At 51.7% G+C, this 24568-nt stretch overlaps 1 protein-coding gene across 9 annotated transcripts in view; it reads right to left on the bottom strand.

The window, feature by feature from the left end:
- Positions 1–24568, bottom strand: part of Triobp (TRIO and F-actin binding protein) — a 58146-nt gene that overhangs the window by 32758 nt on the left and 820 nt on the right. For 5 of the 9 annotated variants that reach the window (XM_006520284.1, XM_006520286.1, XM_006520287.1 and 2 more), the window contains exons 3-9: positions 22057–22208; positions 15908–16007; positions 14740–14885; positions 13038–13257; positions 12007–12166; positions 4526–6818; positions 466–577 (exon numbers count right to left, since the gene is read on the bottom strand). In XM_006520284.1, the coding sequence (XP_006520347.1) occupies positions 466–577; positions 4526–6818; positions 12007–12166; positions 13038–13257; positions 14740–14885; positions 15908–16007; positions 22057–22079 (3054 nt within the window). In that variant the 5' untranslated portion in view covers positions 22080–22208. Of the gene's footprint in view, positions 1–465; positions 578–4269; positions 6819–12006; positions 12167–13037; positions 13258–14739; positions 14886–15907; positions 16008–22056; positions 22209–24568 lie in introns of those variants that run through there. The other 4 variants (NM_001039156.1, NM_138579.4, XM_017316365.2 and 1 more) reach the window with 2 other exon arrangements.

The following is a 24568-nucleotide window of genomic DNA, read 5'->3' as shown; positions in this document are numbered from 1 at the left end:
TGGCATGCAGCTCGCCCCTCTCACCCACTTTCCTCTGCTCCAGAAAGAGATCTGCAGAGAGCTGCTCACTTTCCGAACTCCCCTCCCTAAGCTATCAGGTGCCCGAATTTCCACCGAGGGTAACTGTGCCATTGGGGTGTGCCTTGCCCTCTAAGTTTCATTTGAGATCCAATCTCGAGGCTGGATGAGGGAGCCCCGAGAGCTTGCCGGGTGCACCTGTGGCTCTCAGAGATAGCAAGATAGCAAATGTCTCCAAGGGGACAGCTCTGAGGGGCTGGCTTCAAAGGATTTGTATGGAGTCCTTCACATCTTGTCAAGAGCCCACGGAAGAGAGTGGAGTTCAATCCCATACTGGGGCCCTGCCCTTCTCAGAGAGGACCTCCCCACCCAGGACACGTGCCCGGAACTGAGGGTATTGGGAGAGGCAGTGACCACTCATCAGGGCTGGTGGCTAACAGTGCTCACCTGCCTGCTGGGGGCAGGGCTGGACTGTCTTCGAAGTTGGCTCTGAGCTTGGCTGGGCCGCTGTGACCGTCCCTCATCCCGAGTCTGGAAGGCCCCCGGTGCCTCCGATTTCCTGTGAGGAAACGTAGCTGTTCCAGAGGGCCTTGGGGACTCCACTCCAGCACCCCGCATTCCCAACCATCCCTGATAAAAAGACTCGTTGAAAGCCCAAAGTGAGGATTACCCTCTAAGGGTCTCAGTTTCCCCTTCTGGGAAATGGGGACATGTAATCTGACTCATAAAGCCATGAAGAAGACTCAGGAGTGAGGGCGGGGAGGAGCCCATGGCTCTTACCCACCTCATTCAGCCACGAGCCACCCAGTAGCCAGCCACCCCCAACAAAGGTTAGACTAGACCTTGTGGGAAGTCAGATTTATTGAGCATCTATTATGGACCAGGCACTGAGCAAAAATAATCACAATGTTTAAAAAGAATATTTATTGAGCACTTCCTACATTCTAGATGCCGGGTGCTTGTGTGCCAAGAAGCCCCACTTAACTTAGTACAACTACTTTGAGAGAACAAGAGGGGTGAATGTTGGGTACCCCGTTTTCCATTCTTTCTGCCCTTCCCCCATCCAGATGCAAATTGAGGATTCCTCAAGCCAGTTGCATTCTGTGCTTCTCTTAGAGCTAAACCGAACTCTGTCCCCCAGTTTTGAGAATGCTGGCCCCTTCATAACCACAGGCAAAACAGCTCCTGGCTGGATGACTAGGAAGAAACGTTTCTCTCCGACACAAGAATCCCAGAAAGGTCACTAGCAAATGTCACCATGAGATGACCTTCAGCCTGTGCCAAAATCCTCAGTTCCAGATACTTGTGTGGGTTAACAATGAGTGGCCACGGTTAGATTCCACATGGCACCACCATTGTAAAGCTAACAGACTCGGGACAGACAGTCTGGTCCCTCTCCTAATAAGGAAGTTATCACAAAGGACTCTGGGGGAAACTTGCTCGAAGGTCTCCATGAACATGTCCCTTCTGTGGGGTCTGACTATTGGACTGCATCTAAACTGGTAATGGAAAAAAGGCATGTGCGAGGTCCTAGGGTCCATCCCAGTAAAGTCAGCGGAGCCATGACAGGCGGCTGAGCAAAACTACAAGGGATACCAGGTAGAAAAGGAGCTTTCAGTGAGTCCAGAGTGAGTCCCAAAAGGAGATGAGCAGGGGGCTGTGGGGACTGTCTCTCCCAAGTCTACACAGTTGAAGAGCCATGCAGAACACTGCATGCAAACAGAAGGAACGGGGACCATGGGCAGTGATGACAACTGAGCCCCCGGTGCTCAGGAGGTAGAGCAGGGAGACCAAGTGTTCAAGTTCATTACTGACTCCGAAGGAAGTTGGAGGCCAGCTGGGCGATGTGAGACCCTGTCTCAAACCAACCAGAAGTGTGGCTTCAGGCTTTGCTATTGTCCTGTGGCTTTTGCCGATGTCACTAGAACTAGTTCTGGCGGCTGATGGAATCCTTAGGGGTCCTGAGGTCCCTGGACTCTAAGCTTGAGGGCTCCCTGATGGGGCTCCATTTTTAATCAATTTTGAGGCCTTTGAGCAAGTTTCCCCCAGAACTGACGTCTAGGAGCTTCAAAGTCTCGAACATGATGGGACCTCATAAGAAGGTGCAAATGTTTGGCCTCTTACCAACATGCATTTTCCATATAAACTCCAGCTTGCTCAATGGTCATTCCTTCCAATATGTCTTCCCTTATCCCTTATGACGCTTTGAGAGACAGGAGGACTGAAAGCCCTAGAAGACACACACACACACACACACACACACACACACCATGGTAACCCAGCTCTTCTGCTACAGAACCTGCCCAGGGCAACCTGTTCCCAGGGGTTGATGTGGCTGACCAAGGAAATAAGTTTCTTCTGGATACTCAGATGGGCCTATGGGCCTCCAAATGGTACAGGGCAGGGCACCTGTAATCCCAGCACTGGGAGGCAGAGCAGAGGCAACTATGAGTTCCAGGCTAGCCTGGCAACATAGCATATTCCAGACAAAATAAAGCTATATATTGTTTGTTTGTTTGTTTGTTTTTAAAATAACCAAAGACACCAAGTGGGTCTAGGTGACTCAAGGAAGATGTTTTAAAATTCAGGCATCTAGTGGGGTTGGGGGGAGAAGGCTAAAACATCAAGCCAAATGCCTAATGATATGACTCTTCCAGGAAAATGTTCCAGGCTCAGAATAAAGTTTGGGCAAAGTAGATGCTCAATAAATACATGCCCGAGGAGTAAATGGAAGACAATCAAAATACAACCCTGTACACACATCCCAACCGCTGCCTCATAACTTCTGCCTCTCACACAAATGCATGTTGTCCATGGAGGGCAAGTGGTACTCCACCCGGAAACGTACTAGATAGAGTAAATACGCCAGAGGTACACGACTGACATGGGAAGACAATATACCAGGATGGGGAGGAGAATAAAGGACAGAAGTAACTGTGAGTCAGCTGCGGTTCTTCACACCTAAAATATAAGCACTCAGGAACCTTAGGCAGGAGGACCGAGAGTCCAAGGCCAGCCTGGGCTACACAGCAAAGCCCTATCTCAAAACGAAGTAACTCTGAGAGAGAATACCTAATAAATGTGTAAACACATCTGTGATTTCTATCTCGGAGCCAACACGGCAGTGAAGTTGTGTACACCCAACACTTGGCTACACGGTGAGTTCAGCGACAACCTGGGCTGCAAAGGGACCCTGTCTCCAACCCACTCCTTCTCCAAAATTGGGTTTCCTTTTTTTAAAGACCAAAGAAAATAAACACATGAGTGCCAGGGTCAACAAAGCTTCTCTTTTGGATAGGAAATGGATCCAATTTAAGGGGACGGGCATTCGAAGAAGAGATAAAACTTCTTGTCCAAATTCTGATCTTACAGAAATGAGGGCCAGCAAAGAAAAGGATCTTAGGGTGCCAGACCTGGGCAGTGGTGCCGCTCGCCTTTAATCCCAGCACTCGGGAGGCAGAGGCAGGCGGGTTTCTGAGTTCGAGGCCAGCCTGGGCTACAGAGTGAGTTCCAGGACAGCCAGGGCTACACAGAGAAACCCTGTCTCAACGAAAGAGGGTGCTGGGAATGTTCTAACGTTACCATGGGGGGGTGTCCCACTCAGTCATATACGAAAACCCACTAGATAATACTCACAATGCTTCCAGACTTCTAGTCATGCCCTACCTTATTTCTCTTGTCTCTAATTAGTGGAACTGCATCTCTTAAAAAACAAAAACCTCAGGGGCTGGCCCTGCTGAAGAGAGAAATCCCAGCCAGCCAAGCAGGAGGACGGGAGGGGTCCCAACAGTAGCATGCTTCTGGTGCCTTAGGACATTCACAGACTCTGTGGCCCTGTCCCTGGAAGGTAATGCCTAACCTTTGAAAGTCTGCAATTCTGGGAGCCCCTCCGGGGTGAGTATCTCCTTGGCAGATGTACATTTTGGGATCCATCCCCAGCACCCAGAGGAATAAAACCCAAGGCGTTGATCCACTCAGAGCCGTGGATCAAGCAGAGGGTCTGTGCATGCTACCGACACTCCTCCACTGAGCTACAGCCCCAGCCCCGGACCATACATGGAAAACAGCGTGCCTGTCTTCCCACAAGGCACAGAGAACCAGTCACAGGTACTTTCTTTTTCTCCCTCATGCAGGGAAGAAACACTAAAACCCACCACCACTCCGGATCAAACCCTTCTGGAGTTTCCCCTCAATAAAAATCAATGTGCTAGTAATAGTCTCTCCTCATTTGACAGATGAGGAAACTGAGACTTAAGGGAAGTTAAATTGCTTTAATCAGGTATCACAGGATATAGGGTAGCTTTAGACTGTTAGGCTCCTGTGTTTTTGACTACCTGGCTACCCATAGTATTACTTCAACCTTGGGGGGGGGGGGAACACCTAATATATAGATAGTGACTTGCCCAAGACTGTACAGCCAGTGGGCAGCAGGGCTTGAACTCTTGCTTCTGGAACTTTCCAACTGTTCTCCTCCCCAGCCCACCTGGCTGCCCCTGCCCTGGCTCACCTGCGCTCTTGCCCGAAGAGGCGCTCCACCTCTGCTCGGCCAGGGCTGCGGGTACGGCCCTCGTTGCTGCCCTGTGCCTGGGGCTCTGGCCCCCTCTGAGCCAGCCTCCTGGGTGGGGGCAGGTCAGCCAGCATGGTGTACTCCTCCCTCTCCAAGTTGTGTCTGGTCTCCCCTGGGGGTGCTGAGCCCCGGGAGCCCGAGCTACCTGGTGGAGGTGAGGGTGCCAGGAGACCTATGTCACTAGGTGGGTGGCGGGGAGGAGAGGAGGCTCTGGGTGCATCCCGATGGCCGATGCAAACTTGGGGGGGCAGCAGTGGGCAGCCATGCAGAGAGTCAATGGAAGGAGCAAGACTCTCCATACTGGTCCCAGGAGGATCCTGGAAGAAGAGGGAAGGCTCGGGGGCCTGGCGTGGCGGGGAGGAGAAGGAGGGAGCGTCTCTGTGTCCGATACATACAGGAGTGGGAATGTGGGGCGGCTCATGCATAGAGTCTGTGGAAGGGACAAGGCTCTCTGTGCTGGCCCTGGGGAGATCTTGGAAGAAGGAGGGCTCTGGGAACTGGCGTGGTGGGGAAGAGGCCCGCGGAGCGTCGCGGTACCCGATGCACACTGGTGGGGGAAACTGAGGGGGGTCGTGCTGCGGGGACTCATTATCAGCATCTGATGTGTCTGGGAGGAAGGGGAAGGGATCGAACTGGGTGTGACGAGGTGGCGAAGTGGCCCGGGGGGCATCACGGTGCCCAATACACACTGCAGGCGGCATGTAGGGGGGTTCGTGGTGGGGCGATTCACTCTCAGACGAGCGGGGATCTGGGAAGAAGGGGAAAGGGTCGTACTGAAAATAGCGAGGTGGGGAAGAGGCGCGAGGTGCGTCCCGGTGCCCGATGCACACAGTGCAGGGTGGCTGAGAGGACTCCAAAGAGGTCTGGGGAGCCCCTCGAGGTGCTGCGTGAAGAGGCGATGAAGTCCTAGAGGCACTGGAATGGCCAGGGTTATGAGAGGAGGAGGAGGTGGTGGCCAGGGATGGCGAATACTGCTGGGGAGGGTCATTGTGAGCTAGCCTGGTAGGAGCTGAGGTCTGAGGCTTGTCCCCTTGGGTTGGCCGGAGAGAAATGGATGCCCAAGGCACCTGGTTTTGTTTGGTGCGCGATGGAGATGAGGTTCGGGGACTGTCACTCTGTGTTGGCCGAAGGGGAAAGGAAGCCCAAGGGATATCTTTGTTGGTACGGTGGGGGGAAGGGTTCCTGGAATTACTCCCCTGAGTGGCACGGCGGGGCGAGGGTGGTCCTGGATTGTCCTTTTGGGTGCAGCCTTGAGAGAAGGTCCTGGGGTTGTCTCGCTGGGTGCAGGCGCTTCGCAGATGCTCCCATTTGCTGCAGGAAGCTGTAGTCTTATCTGCTTGGGTAGAAGGGGTCCTGGGGGTATTCTGTGATGTGCAGGAGGTCCTGGGGTTGTCCCGCTGGGCACAGGGAGTCCTGGGGTTGTCTCGCTGGGCAGTTCTGTTGGGAGAGGAGGCCCTGGGATTGTCCCGTTGGGCACAGGGAGTCCTGGGGCTGTCCCGCTGAGTACTTCTGTTGGGAGAAGCAGCCCTGGGATTGTCCCTCTGGGCACAGGGAGTCCTGGGGTTGTCCCTCTGAGTAGTTCTGTTGGGAGAGGAGGCCCTGGGATTGTCCCTCTGGGTACAGGGAGTCCTAGGGTTGTCCCGCTGAGTAGTTCTGTTGGGAGAGGAGGCCCTGGGATTGTCCCTCTGGGTACAGGGAGTCCTAGGGTTGTCCCGCTGAGTAGTTCTGTTGGGAGAGGAGGCCCTGGGATTGTCCCACTGGATACAGGGAGTTCTAGAGCTGTCCCGCTGGCTGGTTCTGTTGAGAGAGGAGTCTTGGACACATGGAGATGGTGTAACATGGGTGCCATCTTCTGGTGCAGAGATCTTTAGGGTCTCTGGAGTGGCTCTGAGGGGAGAGGAAAGAGGAGTATTCTTCCGCTGGGTGGACATGACTCTGGGAGTGTCCCGCTGGGATACTCTGGAAGGAGAGGAGGTTCTAGGGGTGCTCCGCTGTGTGTCCCTTTGGGTGTTTCGGGGCAGAGAGGAGGTTTGGGGAGCTTCTTGTGCAGGAGCAGCCTGGAAAACATCCCTTTGGGCAGAAGAAGCCTGGGTGGTGCCCCGAGGTCCGCTCGGTGGTGTCCCGGAGGAAGCCTGGGTTTGCCCTGAGCGCTGTCGCTCCAGAGAGAAGTAGCCGCTTTCTGATCGCAGCTTTGCCCAGTGCTGGCCAGCGCTCTGTCCACCACTGCCAGAATCTGGAGAGAAATGAAGACGTTTAAGGTGAGGAGAGTAGCCCAGGCAGGACAGAAAGCTAGTGCAGCCCCCAACCTATTTCTAATAGGCTTCAGTGTCTGTTCCAAAGAGACTGAGACTAGTATAGGTACCCCAATACTGCCAGGCCATGGATACACAATGACTTCTAAGAACCCTCTTTCATGAGCGCCAAGACATTGTTGCCTGTACCTATGCCTACACCAAAGGACTCACTCTTCCTACCCTCCTGTCCCAGACACTTATCCCAGAGGCTGGAAATGCTCAAGGCTAGTGCAGCTGCTGGTTAAATGGGCACCTGCATGTCTGCAAAAGATGCAGAATGCCAGGTCTCGCACAGAGCAGGTTACGGCCTGTGACAGTTGATATTGTCAACAAGACATACTCACCCAGGGGACAAACCTCTGAGCATGTCTGTGAGGGTGCTTCTAGTTTGGGTTAACGGAAGAAGAAAGGGCCGGATGAAATATGGGGAGTATTATATCCCACCCCTGCCCCCCAGAGTGACTAATTAGGAGAGAGCAGGGGAGGGCTGGTGAGATGGCTCAGCAGGTGTATGTGCCTGCCTGCGGCTAAGGCTCAGGATCTAAGTTTGATTCCCAGGACCCACATGGTGGAGAAGTTGTCTTCTGACCTCCACACAAGCACCTTGGCACGTGTATGTATACATGTGTGTAAATTCACACCCACGTACAGATAAATAAATGAACTTTTAAAAAGAGAAGACACAGGGTCGGTGGGGCGTGGTGTGGCTCTGAATATCTAGATCAGCGTTTTTCTACCTGGGGGTTACAACCTGGGTGGGTAGAATCACCCTTTCACAGGGTCTCCCTAGCACCATCGGAAAGCACTGATATTTACATTCCTATTCATAAACAGTAGCAAAATCACAGTTATGAAGTAGCAGTGAAAATGATGGTAGGGTTGGGGTCACCACCACGCAATGAGGAACTGTATTAAAGGGTCGCAGCATCAGGGAGGATGAACACCACTGGCGTAGGTGCTTCCTGACCACAGATCCATTGTGCCCGGTTGTCACACTACTGCCACCATGCCACCGTGCCTGGCTGATTTGTATCCTTTACCCTTCCTTCCTTAAATTTCTTCTGGCAGATATAAAATAACTAACACATTCGGCGGCGTAACACAGGGGTGCTGTTCTGAAGGATGAATGAACTGCCCTCGACCGTGACTTGGGGTCAACCACCACCCTTCTCAATCCCTTAGCCACCAGCTGTGTGTCCTTTTCCTCCCTGTGAAGTAGTGACCGTGGCTGCCTTCATGAGGACACTTTTCTTTTTACACGCAGCCCCATCCCCTCCAACCTGCTACACTGGTAGCCGGTGTCCCTGAAGTCACTCTCTGCACATGAGTGACCCTGGGCCCCACATGATGTCATCTAAATCCACCTGCTTCTGTCATCTCCGGTCCCCACTCATGTCACTGTCACTGTCATTTGTTAGGACAATCTCAGGAGGATGCTGGCATGAGTGCTCTGTGTCAAGTGTCATCATTCCCCACCCCCACCCTCCCGACAAACTAAGGTGACTTGGGCTGCCCTGCTCACAACCCTTGAGGGGCAGGCAGGTAAGGAGAGGCCAGCAAGGTGACATAGGAGGAAGGACCAGAGACCAGGTGACTAAATGCAGTCAGAGAGCCTGCATTATGTCCAGGATTAGTAAAAGGATTTTGGTCTGGAGAGATGGCTCACAGGGAGCACTGACTGCTCCCCCAGAGGTCCTGAGTTCAATTCCCAGCAACCACATGGTGGCTCACAGCCATCTGTAATGGGATTCTGACTCAGTCTGAAGACAGCGACAGTGTACTCGTGTACATAAAATAAACAAAATAGGGGGCTGGTGAGATGGCTCAGTGGGTAAGAGCACCAGACTGCTCTTCCGAAGGTCTGAAGTTCAAATCCCAGCAACCACATGGTGGCTTACAACCATCCGTAAGGAGATCTGACTCCCTCTTCTGGAGTATCTGAGGATAGCTACAGTGTACTTACATGTAATAAATAAATAAATCTTTAAAAAAAAAATAAACAAAATAAATGAATAAAAGGAAAAAGGATATTGGGTTGGTGGGGACTGTAATCTCAGTACTTGAGAGATGGATGATGCAGGAGGATTGCTGTAAAGTTGTGGCCACCTAGGGGTTTAGAAGTTGACGCTGGCCAGGGATACCTTAACCAGATCTTGTAACGAACAAACAAGCCCAAAGGGATCGTAGAAGGGAAACTGGTGGATCTGGTTAATATGTAGTTTATAGTGCTGGGTTAATGGTCTTAGTTTTCTTTCTGGGTCTGGGTCTGGGTCTGGGGCGGGGGCGGGGGCTTAGGGTCTCACACTGCCAGGCAAGTGTTGTGCTGAGAGACAAACCCCAGCCCCTGCCAATGTGAACTGCTTAACTCCACCCTCTGCACATGTTCTGTGCTGGGCGTGAAGCTAACATCAGCGGCACCTGGACAAAGGGTCCAGTAGCCACTATAGCTACCATCCCAGCCAATCTACGATTATTTCTAAATGAAAAGAAGGAAAATACTGTCCTGTTCCATCCCGGGGCTCCCTGCTGGATTTGGAATAAGACTCTGACTGTGCAGGAATGGTCTCCTTCCCCTCTCCACGCCTTGCCCACTCTCTGAGGCTCAGCACCCACGCTTTGAGGTCCTCCAACACCACACAGGAGCCTCACAACCCCAGGGCTGTTTCTCTTGCTGATGTGTGTCGGAAGCAGCCTTCCATCTTTGCCTAACTATTGCCTTCTGGTACTTAGGGTCCCTGCCCAGGGGCTGCCTCTCGTGCCCTTCTTCATGACTTTTTCCTTGAGGACCTGTTCCCTGGCAGCTCTGTGTGGAAGGGCCTTGCAGTCCCACGGTGCCTCTGGGACTTGCAGAGGTGTGCAGCACACAGTAGGGATGCAGCACACAGTAAGTATACAGTAAACAAAATGCTCCCACCCCTGGTTCTGGTTCGGCCTCTCCTCCCTTTGTGCCACATACTGGATGATCTGCTTCCTGCCGCCCCACCCATTAAGATCCTCTAGGAGCCTGGTTCTCACAGGATGAGGCCTCCACACAGGGCAGGTACACAGCTGTGCTTGGGCAATCTGTGTCCTGCACCCCCCTCACCCTCCCTAGTGAGCTGTGCCAGCTGGGATGTGCCTAGTTAGCCCCTGACTGCAATGTAGCAAGTGGCCACCAGGTGGACAGTGGCCACAGATTCTGGCTAAGTAGGTCACCGAGAGGGTACCACCCACTTTCAAGAGCCACAAAACAAAGCCTGACTGGGTAGGGCCCCATCAGTAATCCCAGCATGGAGGAGGTGGAGACAGGAGGATCAGGAATTCTGGACCAGCCTCAGCTACATATAGTCCAAAGCTCACTTGCACCAGGTCACAGGCATGCACCCCCACACACCAAGGTCCTGTGTGCGACCCTGTCCCCAGAAGTCACATCAGGGAGGGCAGTTTGTCTGACACTGAGTGGCTTCTTGGTTGCTGCAGTATCCCTGGCCTCAGGGAATCCTTCCCTGTAGGTCAAGTGTGGTCTGAGGGGACATTGTGAGTACCCTGAAACATCCTGGTTGCCAAGCAACCTCTCACCCTGGAATTCAGCATCAGCATCAGCTCTGGACTGAACCAGATGTTACTAGGTGGCGGCCACGAATTTACCTGTCTTCTAATCCTCCTGTCTCACTGCATTCTGATTGCATGCTGCCCAAACCATGCTTAGAGAAGAGACTCCCAACTGCTTGGCAAGGCTGAGGAGGCCCCGGCATAGCCCACCCCTACTGTGCGCCCCTACCCACATTTAAACTGCAGCTGCCAATGGGTCACAGAGTTCTGCCTCCCGGCCCTGCTCTCCTTGGTCTAAATAGCCAAGGTACACAGCTGTCCTGTGCTAGGCCTGTACCCATGTCTTCCCTTATTCCTGTGTATTCTCTTGCTCTGCTCTGGGTCTCTACAGCTGGCTCCTGTCGGTTTGCTTTGCTGAATGGTGAGCTTTCTAGGGCAAGCGTCCATGCTAACTCCCCATGAGACCCCAGAGCATCAAGACCCCAACTTCATTCGTATATATTAATGAGACTTCTGCAGGGACCAGGAAAAGCCAGGACTGCCATCAGGAAAGGGGGTGGGAGGTAGCAGGCATCCTATCTCCAACTCCTGACCATACTGAGGAAAGATACCAGGGACAGAATATGGTGCCCACCACACTGGGCTCACATCCCAGCAAGATGCTGGCTAACCTCGCCAACCTCTATAGACTTGGCACAACAGAGGTCCCCACTCCCCTCTCTCAGAACAGCACCCCAACTGCCTCTGGGGACTCTTCCTCCTCCTAGCTCAGGCCATGAGGTTGTTTGTACAGGAGGCCAGACCTGGTCATTGAAATGACACACAGTGGTCCCTGTGCAAGCTCTTCCCGAGACTTTAACTGTAGTCACGAGAAAGACAAGCCCTTTTTCTGGGGGACACAGATTGGTCCGTCTGGTGGACATCATGCTATCATTTGGAGAAGGGTTTAGCAAAGAACAGAGCCACTTCAGCAGTATTGTCTGAACACTTGGGCCCGGCCATACCTGAAGTCCCACCTGATCGTTCTATTTATGGCAGGTATTCCATTTGTGTTCAGCCTGCTTCAGACTCTGAGAACTTAGAGGCTCCAATCTTTCTAGAGAGATCAGTATGGCACACCATAAAGGAATGTCTATTATTAAGAGTCAAGCCCTTGGCTGGGCGGTAATGGTGGCGCACACCTTTAACCCCAGCACTCAGGAGGCAGAGGCAGGTAGGATCTCTGAGAGTTCAAGGCCAGCCTGATCTACAGAGCGAGTTCCAGGACAGACAGGACAACACAAAGAAATCTTGTCTCACAAAAGAAAGAAAGAAAGAAAGAAAGAAAGAAAGAAAGAAAGAAAGAAAGAAACAAACAAACAAACAAACAAAAGATTTGAGCCCTCAAGGCTGGAGAGATGGCTCAGCTGTTAAGAGTACTGGTTGCTCTCCAGAGGACCTGGGTTCAATTCCAGCAACCACTTGTCAGTACATGAAGCCTAAACACCAATGCACATAAAATAAAAATAAATCAATTAAAAAAACGTGGTCCCTCCAAGGAAGACAGGGGCCCTTGGCCATCACCACTTCATGGTAATGAGACCAGGAAGGACTCACTCTCCTTCCTCTGGCCTGCTGTGTCTCCTCGGGCTGGGGACCTGGTGGCCTTTCGAGCACTGTCAGCTCTCAGTCCCTCCTGAGGCCTCCTTGGGATCATCTCTGTGAGTCTGTTCCTGCTGGGGACCACCCCTGGTCTCTCAGTAGTGTCCCAATCCTGCTAAAGAGAAAAGAGTTTGTTGGCGAGGAGAAGAGGGCCCCTGGGTCTGTTCTCCCAGCACGAAGGGCAGAATAACAGGATTCTAAGGGCACCTGCTGCCTATGTGAGGCTCTCAGCCACAGTGGATCATCGGTCAGGCTTGAGGAAACACAGCCATTAAAGCCAAAAGCTGGACCAAAGTCACACAGATGGGAGAAATAGGTTCACATCCCAGGCACACCGCTTCCCAGCTGTGTGATCTCAGGTGAAGTGCTTCCAGTCTCTGGGCCTCAGATCCAAACAGGGCCACAGCAGTCTCTAGCTTAGAGGGTGCTGGAGAACCTTTCTTGGGCTCAGGTCCACTGAGACCTTTGCGTGGCACCTGCCACGTGTGTGAACAGGCTAGGCTGTTGCTTTTCTGTAGTTTCCCTTTTGGTGGGGTGGGGATGTCTCATGGGATGAATCTGAGTGTGCAGGCAAAGGGTCAACCCCTAGGCTCCTGTCTCCTGCCAGCCCCTGCCAGCTCCGAAGCCCAGTCCCTTCCCTCCACCTTTGGAAGTGGACACTAGGACTGGTTATGGACTCAGAAACACATGGCCAGGGCAGAGCTGGGGCCAGTCTCGTGCTTGCCCTGGACACCACGCCTACTTCTCAGTCCTGAGACCTGAGCCAGCTGGTGACTCAACCAAAGTCCCTATGCACTGAGCCCCACGCCCACCTCCTCCCTGAGCCAGCCCAGCAGCCCTGCCCTCCCAGCAGGGAAAGCAATGGCTAAGCTTAGCCTAGTGTTTCTGCTGTGAAAAGCTCAGCCTTCCTCAAGCTCCTCCTGTCACCAGGGCTGAGGACAGCAGGTGACCCTGTTCTTGTCCCCAGATGCCTGCCCTCAGCTCACCACAGAAGAGGAATTGCTGGTATCATGAGGGGTATTGCTGTCTTGGCTGGAGCTGGTGTTGGAGTTAGGGTCCTCGTCTTCGTCCTTGTTGTCGTTGTCGTCAGTGCAGCTGCTACGGGCCAGGCCCTCCAGATAGGGTATCCCCTCGGAGTCCTGGTGTCTGTTCTTTGGGGCAGCTGCAGGGCCCTCTGCAGGGAGAGCTGTTGTTGGGGACCAGACCCTGGAAGAGGAGAGAGATCAATGACTTTCCCTTCAAAAGGTAACAGAGTCAAGGACTGAGCCCCGCCCACCCGGGTACTACATGTGGGCGTGTTCACACCGAGCCAGGGTGGGAACTATGCTGCACCTGCTGAACAGAAGGTCAGTGCTGAGGGTGTCTGGGCTGGGCTGTATATCAGCCACCTCCTAGACCCATCGTCGCACCCTCCCATGGGACTGGGCAGCCGTGGGTACACCAAGCTTAGCTCCCAGGTGAAGGCAGTTAAGCAGCGTGAGGTGAAGCAAGCTCTGTGGGCAGGCGCTGTGGAAATAAGTGCGCCTTACAAAGTCCTGTGACCCTGGCTGAAGAGGCTTGCGGCTCACGGTATTCCCAAAGTGACCCACACTCAGGCCTATAAACTAGTAAGGAGGGCTGGAGAGGTGGCTCCGCTGTTGAAGGCTAAGCCCCCAATCCAAAATATAAAACAGGCAGGAGCGAGAACACGGTAAAGGGGGTCTACCCATAAGGGAAGAAGGGAACATTCTACGCACATTCATGTGTGACCCTCACGCCTAAACCACACGACACGGGGTTGCAAATCAAATGCTCTGACAAGTCCCCCATCAAAGATTCTACTAATGAATGTGTTCCCAGATTTCCTAAAATACATCGACTGCCAGAGCCACCCTTTTCTCTTAAAATAATGCCCACCTGAGGTGGAGGCTTGCTGTCACACATGAGGATTTGGTATGGTCTCTCTTCTTTTTAAGTTTTATATCCGATGTATGGGAAATCAAACCCGCCTGACATTGAGCTAAAGTCTCAGCCCCTCTTATTTTACAAACAGGAAAAGTAAGGCATAAAGAGATGCAATCTCAGACCAAAGGTCCCGCAGCCCATCACAGCAGATGTGAAGGCAGGATCCAGCTCTCTGGACCCTCGAGCCATGGCCTCTCAAAGTCTCATGATCCCAGTAGGGAACCTGGGGCTAGTTTAGGCCTGGAGGACCCAGTCAAGCAGGGGTGATAAGAGGTGCCCTTGCTAAGAGGACCATTCAGCCTTTTGGGAGGCAAACAGAGACAGAGTCTAGCTATGTAACCCAAGCTAGCCTTGAGCTCCAAATCCTCTCACCTCTGAGTGCTGGCATTATGTCCATCTACCACTGCACCCGGCACCTTCAATCATTTAAAGCCATATACAAGGACCAGGAGAAGTACATAGCTATTTCCTACCCCATGGAATTATGGGATGGGCAGAACCACCAAAAAAGACAGCCAGGGCCAGGGTCAGAGACCCAAGTAAAACAGGAACAGATCAGTGTGAGCTTTCCAGGGACCCCAGGAATCATGTCTAAAGCCCTTTGTGGGCTGACCACGTGAACCATGCCAGCTCCTGTAGATGGACACTGTCATCAAGAAGAGATGCACAGTGGGGGATGGGTGGGCATTCCTCCCCCCAAACCCACCCTGGGAGCCCATTCCTGAAGCCTGGGGCTCTACCCACCTCTGAGGCTCCTGCCCAAGGCCGAGACCAAGGCTGTGCACAGACTGGCCGACACAGGTGGTGGTGCGGAGTGGGTTCTGCAGGGCCGGTGGGCAGCGAGGCAGGTCGCAGTAGGGTGCCTCAGCACTGGAAGGGCTGTGAGGCTCCTGGGCCCGAGTTGGAGAGAGGAGACAGCTCAGTCCCACGTGGGACTCCCCCTCCCCCTCACCCAGACAGCCCCTCCCAGCTCAGACTGGCGGATGTCTCCAGAAGTCACCTCCTGGGATCTCCCTGCTCAAGGAGACCTACCATCCCATCAGCTGGAGGTGCCCTGGGGACCCAGGTCAGAGCAAGTGGGCAAGCAAGCAAGTGGAGTACATATACATATATGTACACATACATGCACAGGTCTAGGAACAGGTACATCTGTTTATAAATACCTGTTGTTTGGGGCACCCATGCATACGTCATAGTTGAGTGATATGTGCCCAATTGCATGTGTGCAGATCTGTCAGCTACACTAATGCATATATGTATGCAAGATCATGTAGACGAATATCTATGTGTGCATTCCTGAGAACTGGAACTTAGAGGCCCCAGGACACTCTTGCATCCAGAAGACAAGAGGGAAAGAGGGGATTGGCCTGAGGAAGTCTGAAGGTAGAGGGGCTAGGGAGATCCAGAAGAAATGAAGGGCTCTCTTCCTCTACAGGAGAGGCAAAGTCAAAAACAGAGGGTCACAAGCCCTTGGCACTGCTAACAGCAGGACCCCGCCTGGAAAGACTGGTACTGGTCTCAGCCAAGAGGAATGGCTGCTCCCCTCCAAGAAGGCCCCCCTATTTCCTCCACCTCCCAGAACGGCAGGGCCCTCCCCTGGTGGTGGGAGACAAGGCCATGGCACCTTGTGCCCCGCCTCCTCTCAGGTTACCTGGGCAGCGGGCTCCGGCAGTGGCAGCTGGCGGCTGTCAGCACCCTCTTTCCCGGGGGGCTCCAACTCAGGCCCCCACGCTGCCACCCTCCCAGGCCCCGACTCTGGGCCGCGGTGGCTGCAGTGTTCCAGGCAGCAGAAACCTTAGAGGGGCCAGCCTCGGGAGCAGGGCCCCTCATTACTGTTTCATAAGCCAGGGCCCAGCCAAGAACAATGCGGGACATGAAACCGAAGGAACCCGATCCGATCCGGTCGGCTCACCTGAGAGCAGGCCTGGTGGGAGTCTCCCTGGGGACCCTGGAGTCTGGCGACTGGGGCAGAGGCTGTAGCCCAGGCAGTGCCCTGGGTGGGCAGCAGTGCTCTAGGATTCAAGAAAGTCACCATGAGCAAGGCCAGCCTGCGCTAAGGAAGGGCTAGGGTCGGCAGCTATATCCAGGCCAAAGAACAACCCTCCTCCAGCATTCAGTTTCACACCTGCCCCACAGCCAGAATCTGATCAGAGCCAGGCAGCAGGAGGTGTCAGATCTACAGCCCGGCCTGGCGCCTTGGCCACCCAGGGGACAGCACAGCATGAAGGACAGCAGAGAGTAGACTTGCTCCTAACTTGTGCACTTCCCAAGGCTCCACCCAGCATGAACCTGGGGGTGAGGGGTGGGGGGTGGGGGGTGGCTGACATGGCACCTGGGTCTTGCTTTCATCCTTAGTCTCCACCCCTCCCCCATTCACAAGAACATGTCCAGTTGTCTGTCAGTCCACAGCTCTGATTTCCTGCCTAGTCAGCGCCACCGTCTCTGGCTATAGACAGACCCAGGTCCTACCCCATCTGGGTGATCTCACTTGGTGGCATCCCCTCTCTGGGCCTTCTTATCTATGGGAAGGAGGCAGAGGTGTGATCAAGACCTTGGGGAGGTGACTTGTCCTCAATTACTTCATCTATAAAATTGTCCTGATAACCACAGCCACCCCCTAGGGGACATGAGGAGAATTACATGATGTGACACTTGTCTATCACAAGTACAAATCCTGATGGAGAGCATTAAGTAAAATCTTACAAATGTTAAGTTGTTAGAATAAACCAGGCAGTGGTGGCGCACGCCTTTAATCCCAGCACTCAGGAGGCAGGCGGATTTCTGAGTTCGAGGCTAGCCTGGTCTACAGAGTGAGTTCCAGGACAGCCAGGGCTACACAGAGAAACCCTGTCTCAAAAAAACAAAAACAAAAACAAAAACAAAAAACAAACAAACAAACAAAAAAGACATCAATAAATTAACCAGACATGGTGATGAACACCTGCAACAGAAGCACTAAGACAGGAGGGTCATGAGTTCAACACCAGCCTGGGCTACATAGAAAGACCCTGTCTAAAGGGGGATCAGCAAGGAATGACAACAAATAAGTCATGAAGGTATGTGTGGCCCTAGCATAAAGCAAGGCTTTCTCACACAACCTATTCCCCCTCCCCAAACCGGGCCATGGTCTGCTCAGTACCATGTGACTTTCTGGGGCTCCACTTTGGGTCGTAGGGGACATCTTGTGATCAGAGCCATTTCTTTTTTTTTTTTTTTTTTAGATTTATTAATTTATTATGTATACAGCATTCTGCATGTATGCTTGCAGGCCAGAAGAGGGCACCATGTCTCTCTAGATGGTTATGAGCCACCATGTTGCTGGGAATTGAACTCAGGACCTCTAGAAGAGCAGACAGTGCTCTTACCCTCTGAGCCATCTCTCCAGCCTGCCATTTCTACATTTTCTAGAGCAGCTGAAGCCATGAACAGGGAGGCTTAAGCCGTCCCCTGTAGCAGGTGGGGAGGACCTAACTGGGGTCATGTTGACCCACTCAGCCAGTATTGCTTACATACATATAGATATATAGATATATGTGTATGCATATATATACACATACACACACATATCTATATATGTATATGTATATAAAACTTAGTGTTCATTGATTCATTGATAAGTTTTGCCCCGCACATATGTCTGTGTGAGGGTGTCAGATCCCCTGGAATTGGAGTTAAGGACAGGTGTGAGCTGCCATGTAGGTGCTGGGAATTGAACCTGGGTCTTCTGAATGAGCAGCCAATGCTCTTGAGCACTGAGCCACCTCTCCAGCTCCACCAGTGATGCTTTTAAATACAGACTTTGTGTGCTCCGTGTGTCCAAAACGTCTGGATTGGAAAATAGGGGCAAACGGGGCCAAGAGTCCAGAGTCCTTTGGGGCAAGGTGGGGCATTGGCCACATTTGGTTCCTTGGAGACATGCTATGGAATGGAGTCCAGGGAGGCAGCCAGAAAGTCCCAGAAGAGGTGACTTGATAGGGTTAGAAAAAAACCTGACTCATTTTATGCAATGTTGAGGATGAAGTCAGGGGCATGTGAAGGCCAGAGAGTGACATTGTTTTTCCCTTTTAAATTTTTGTTTTGTTTTGGTTTTTTGAGTCAGGGTTTTGCTATGTAACAGCCCTGGCTGTCCTAGAGCTCGTTCTGTAGACCAAGCCAGCCTTGAATTCACAGAGATCCGCCTGCCTCTGCCTCCCGAGTGCTGGGATTAAAGACATGCACCACTACAGCCTGGCAATTTTTTTTTAAAGCAGACTCTATAGACCTGGTTGGCCTGAAACTCACTATGTAGCCCAGGCTGGCTCTGAATGCAAAGAGATATACCTGCCTCTGCCTCCCGAGTTCTGACATTTAAAAGCTGTGCACCACCATGCACAGCTCTACCTTTTAAAAATTATTTATAATTTTTTCATGTAGAGGAGAAGCCTGTGGCTGACTCCTAAGCTATGTACTTGTTTGGGGCACAGTGAGTATGACCACCCATAGGACACACTGGCAGTGGTCCAGAGCTGTAGCTCAGTGGCTGGACCATAGCAGGAGACACAGGCTTGGGATCTGATACCACAAACAAGCCTATATCCACAGAGCAGAGTGGAGTGAGAAAAGGGTCTGGATAGAGGCTGGAGTCAGCTTGCCTTTGGGATGGAATCTAGAGCATCATGTTTTAGGCCAAGTGTCCTTCACTGTTTCACCACTTTAACACCAGTGGCACCAACTGGCTCCTGGTCAGCCTTTTAAAATACTTCCTAGTTTATATATATGGGTGTGTGCATCTGGGTGTACATATGTACATCACCTGTGTGCAGGGGCCCATGGAGGCCAGAAGAGGGCCCTAGAGTCCTTAGAACTGGAGTTCTAGGCTGTTATAAGCTGCCTGACATGGGGCTGGGAACTAAGCCAAGTCTGTAAAAGCAGCAAGTGTTACTAACCACTGACCCATTGACCCACTGGCCCACTGACTTACCTACCCACCTCTCAGCCCCAGCTTCTTTTTTAAAAACATTCTCGTGTGTGTGTGTGTGTGTGTGTGTGTGTGTGTGTGTGTGTGTGAGTCAGATCTCACCTTTTACCACGTGGGTCCCAGGGATTGAAGTCAGGTCGTCAGACCTGGCACCACCGCCCTCACTGAATTATTTTGCAAGCCCCCAGCCAGTTTCTAATTTCAAGTAACAGGAGGCAGAGGTGGCCTCTAAGACAGAGATGAGCAGCCAGAGGGCTGGGGGCACACACCAACCTGTGACCCTCCTCCCCCAGGAGGTTGAGATTCTTCACCGCTTAAAGACCCCTCCTGGGGGGGTCGCATTCTATTTGTTTCAGTGGTGACCTCAGCTTTAAAACTGCTCAGTTCCGAAGTCCCAGGAAGGTCACTGAGGAAGTCCTGGGACCCAACTCCAAGAAGGACAAATCACTCTGCATGGGACGTGAGACTAAACCCGGACTCTGGGGGTCTGGACAGTCCTGTGTCCCCCTCTCAAGGCCAGCATCCTCTCCGGACCAAATGCATACTTGTAGCATCTCCCCATTTCCCTCTCTCCCCTTGCATTCCACACTTTGCCCAGCAACCACAGCAACACTGAAAATGAAACCCGGATCACTTTAGTCGTTCACTCTCTTGTGTAAAATCCTCAGTGTGGCCCCTGACCCCTGAGGTGGAACCTAAGGTCCTCAGCGTGTCCACAAAGCCAAAGCTCACGGAGCCAGGGAGAGCCAGGCCCCACCCAGTTCTCCTTCCGGTATCTGGGTAGCTCTCCCCTTCAGTGGCTAGTCTCCAGCCTCCCATGTCCCTCATCCATTCTGCCTCAAAAACCTTTGCGCGTTCCGTACTATCCCCTTCTCTTCTCTTCTCTTCTCTTCTCTTCTCTTCTCTTCTCTTCTCTTCTCTTCTCCCGAACTTCACAAGCTGCCAAAGGTCCTCAGAGCCTCAGCCCCGTGGCCTGACAATTTCATAGCCCAGATCACAACCATGATAAAACAGCCACTTCCAGTGACCCTTTCTTCCTCTCCATGTCTTTGACTAGGCCACCAGCCAGCCCCCTGGAGCCAGTGATGTCACAGGGTCCCTTAACATAGCAGAGCTAGGACATTCGTTCGATATAATACTGGCTCAGTTCAAGCAACTATTCATTCCAAATGACTACATGAGTTGGCCAGAATCTTTGTTGGGGAATTGTGGTCCTGAGGCTACACCTCAGATCTGACTGAATCCATAACTCTGATGCAGGCCTGCCATCCCCCCTTCAGCCAGGAGAAGTTCATTTTCGTAGAGGGCTCTGCTCCAGGAGACAGAACTCCCCAAGCATAGCTTCTGGGCAGGAAGCAAACATCCTACAAGGGCTCCGAACACCGTGGGCTAAGCCATGCCCTGCACCCAGAGCAAAGAGACTGCTGTGCTCTCCACAGCTCTGACAGCAGAACTTAGGTGGCCCCAGATCATGTTGTAAGGAACTAACGAGCCAGCAGAGGTTACAGTACAGGCCTGCCTGCTCCACACAAATGGAGACCCTTACAATGGCAAGCTGGCTGCCAGGCTAAGAGGATGACTCTCAGGCTCTGCTGGGAATGACAGGTACACAGGAGGTCGAGGCTGAAGGGGCCTTGGAGGTCACAGGTTCCGTGCTTTTCAAGGTGTGTGCCTGGGCACTCTGGGCTTGTGTGTAACTGCAGCTTGGCATCTGCCCACACGGACGGCAGAGTGAGAGAATGACTCCTTTTTCACACCACATATGAGGAGACGAGTCGCTGGTGAGCTCCAGGCATTGGTAATGTCTCTCCTACCTGCCAAGGATAGCTCTCACACAGAGGTGGGAATTTAAGGGCCAAGCCTTGGACAGACAACAGTCTAATGACGGTCTCTTTCAGTCGCTTTTGTACTTTGCTTTCCTTTGGGTTTTGAGAGAGGGTCTCACTCTGTAGCTCAGGCTTGCCTAGAGTTCACTAGGCAGCTCGTGTTGGTCATACTATGCAAATCCTCCGGCATCGGCCTCCAATTGCTGGGATTATAGGCGTGCATCCTCACACCTGGCCTTTCTTCATTTATTTTTTAATCTCCCCTCCCCTGGAAGCTTTATTGCATTATTGCATTTATTGCATTATAATTGAGAAACCATAATCATACAGCAGCTCGTGCCTTTAATCCTAGCGCTTGGAAAGCAGAGGCATAGGATTCTTTGTGAGTTTGGGGCTAGCCTGATCTACACAGTAAGTTCCAGGCCAACCAGGGCTACAAAGTGTAACCCTGTCACAAAACTAGACAAAAGATCAGCTGAGCAAGGAATAGATTAGATGAGCCTACAGTTCAAAAAGATCATAAAAGCATGGGCTGGTAAGATGGCTCACTGGGCAACCACACTTGTCTCTAAGTCTCATGGTCTGAGTTTGATCCCCGGGATGCACAGGGTGGAAGGAGAAAAGTGACTTCCACTAATTGTCCTCTGATCTCTACGAGTGATCACGGCGCTTACACACACTTAAGTAAATAAATATAATTTAAAATTTTCTTTAAATGAGCCAGGCATGTCAGGCAGTGGTGGCACATGCCTTTAATCCCAACACTTGGGAGGCAGAGGCAAGTGGATCTCTGAGCTTGAGGCCAGCCTGGTCTGCAGAGTGAACTCCAGGGCAGCTGGAGCTGTACAGAGAAACCCTGTCTCAAAATCAAAACAAAACAACCAGTCATGACCATGTGCACCTTTAATCCCAGTATTTGAGAAGCAGAGACGGCTGGATCTTTGTGTTCAGGGCCAGTCTGGTTTATATAGCAAGCTCCAGGACAGCCAGCTAGGGCTACATAATAAGATAGTGTCTGTCTTTACGAGGAAAAAGGCAGAGTCAAGCAGATCTCTGTGACTTCAAGGCCAGCCTAGTCTACATAATGAATTCCAGGACAACCAAAGAATAAAAATAAATACAAATAATGTCCTTGGAAAGTGGACAACATATAACAATATTAACATAGCCCAAGCACACTCGGCTCAACAGGAAGCACCTCCGGCAACTGCATGATCACAGATCAGCCCAACACTGACTGCATTCCAAACCACCCATCACAAGACAAAGCCGGCCTACCTGGTGTCTTGCTCCATGGACATCCCCAGGGTGACAGCAGCTCAGACAGTGGTTCTTGGCAGATACACTGGCTTCAGGTTGTATACTTGGGATATTCATAGCCACTTCCTCCATAGCAGGGAAGCCACAGTGGCTGGTTCTCTAGGTGGGGCCTGGGAAAGATTGGGACAGAAACCTGATAACTGGTGGGCCACTGTGTAGATCCTACCCCTGATGTGTCCAAGCCAGACAAAGCTGTCTACCCATTTTTCTTTTCATGTATTCACTCAACAAACAGTAACATCGGCTAAGTGCCCAAACATACTGCATGTTCTTAAAAAAAAAAAAGAATTATTAATTTATTTTATGTGTATGAGTACCATGTAGCTGTCTTCAGACACACCAGAAGAGGGCATCAGATCTCATTACAGATGGTTGTGAGCCACCATGTGGTTGCTGAGTATTGGAGAGCAGTCAGGGCTGGAGAAATGGCTCAGGGGTTAAGAGCCCTGACTGCTCTTCCAGAGGTCCTGAGTTCAATTCCCAGCAACCACATGGTGGCTCACAGCCATCTGTAATGGGATCTGACACCCTCTTCTGGTGTGTCTGAAGACAGCAACAGTGTAGTTGTATACAATAAATAAATAAATAAATAAATAAATAAATCTTTAAAAAAAAAGAGCAGTCAGTGCCCTAGATGTGGTTGATTGATTTTGGTTTTTCAAGACAGGGTTTCTCTGTATAGTCCTGGCTCTCCTGGAACTCACTCTGTAGACCAGGCTGGCCTCGAACTCAGAAATCCGCCTGCTTCTGCCTCCTAAGTGTTGGGATTAAAGACGTGTGCCACCACTGCCCGGCTAAAGATTTATTTATTTATTTATTTATTTATTATGTGGTTGTTGAGAACTATATTTAGGACCTCTGCTTGCTCTGGTCAGCCCTCTCGCTCAGTCTCTGCCCGCTCCGGCTCAAAGATTTATTTATTATTATACATAAGTACACTGTAGCTGTCTTCAGATGCACCAGAAGAGAGCGTCAGATCTCATTATGGGTGGTTGTGAGCTGGGATTTGAACATGTAGTTGCTGGGATTTGAACTCAGGACCTTCGGAAGAGCAGTCAGTGCTCTTACCTGCTGAGTCATCTCACCAGCTCCCTACACATGACTTTTAATGTATAGTGTTGAACAATGTTCCAAGGACCCTGAATGTATAATTTTCCTTGTGCTGTTCATAAAATCCAAATTTTTACCAAGGGAAGAAAGAATGAGAGAGAGAGAGAGAGAAAGAAAGGTATGTTTGAAAAAGTTGGGTGTGGTGGAACCCACCCAGCTTTAGGCCAGCCTGGTCTACAAATCCAGTTGAAGGACATCTAGGACTGTTACACAGAGAAACTCTGTCTCAAAAAAACAAAACAAAACAACAACCCCAAAAACCAAGTTCCTCAAGTTCCCAGCCATAGGTGGCTCCCTGCTCCCAGCATGAGGCAGAGGATCTTGTGAGGGTGCAAGTTTGGGGTCAGAGTGCACAGGCCACACACCGGGTCTCCATCTCTTAAAAAGGAAGAGCTGCCAACAAGCATGAGGACTTGCATCTGAAAGCCCAGGACACAAGCACAATTTTCCAAGATGGGGGATGAGCACCGAGGAATCCCTGTTGCTCACTGGGCCAGCCAGTCTAGCTGAATCAGCCCACTCCAGGCTCAGTGAGACCCTATCTCCAAAAGTAGTGTGGCCTGTGACCAACCTCTTTCCTCCATGTGCACACACACACACCAAATAAAGAAGACAACTCCCCCAGCCCCCCAATTTTGTTTTGTTGATCCATCCCAGGGTACACCATGTTAGGCAGTCGCCCCGGTCATCCCCAAGTGTCTAGCTTTATAAACTTATACCTCCTCTCTTATTCTGCTCAAGTTAACACCAGCTTTAGAGGAGGCCATCAAAGCTCAGAGAGGTTCCCCAACAGAGGTGGCACTGGTCCAGCTGAAGGCTCAGGTCTGTCTCCTACAGCTCAGAGGTGACCCTGTGGGGGCTGGATCACACTGCCAAGTCACCTGGGTCCCTTGGCAAACACAGAGGGATGCAAAGGGCTGGCTAGGTATTTCCATACTTGAGGACAAAGTGTTACACAAAAGTGAACACCGCCTAAGGTCACAAAACTCCTCTGTGACTGAGTTTAGCCAAAAGAGAACCACTGCGTTTTTTTTTTTTTTTGTTTTATTTTGTTTTGTTTTCCCTGTTCTAAAGATCAGACCCAAGTTGGGGCAGGCATTAGAAAATTGCTGTACCATTGAGCTACACACCCAGCCTAGCCTACCGGTCCAGTCTTCTCTGTTCTGGAGGCTACAATGTCCACACCCTAAGAGTGACTCTGGGAGAGAAGATTCATCTCACTCATCCACAGGCAGGGAGGGGTATTAGCAGGAGATAGCCAGCATGCCCTAGAGCTCAAGTACCTCATAGCACCATTGGGTCACCTCATGCCTGACCTACTTGGTGATGATAGAGCTGGGGGTGGGGGGAGGGTCAAGCC

This window comes from Mus musculus, chromosome 15 (genome assembly GCF_000001635.26).
Source record: "Mus musculus strain C57BL/6J chromosome 15, GRCm38.p6 C57BL/6J".
NCBI lineage: Eukaryota > Metazoa > Chordata > Mammalia > Rodentia > Muridae > Mus > Mus musculus.
The sequence above is the reverse complement of the archived record's forward strand: the minus strand, read 5'-3'. Positions and strand labels throughout refer to the sequence as shown.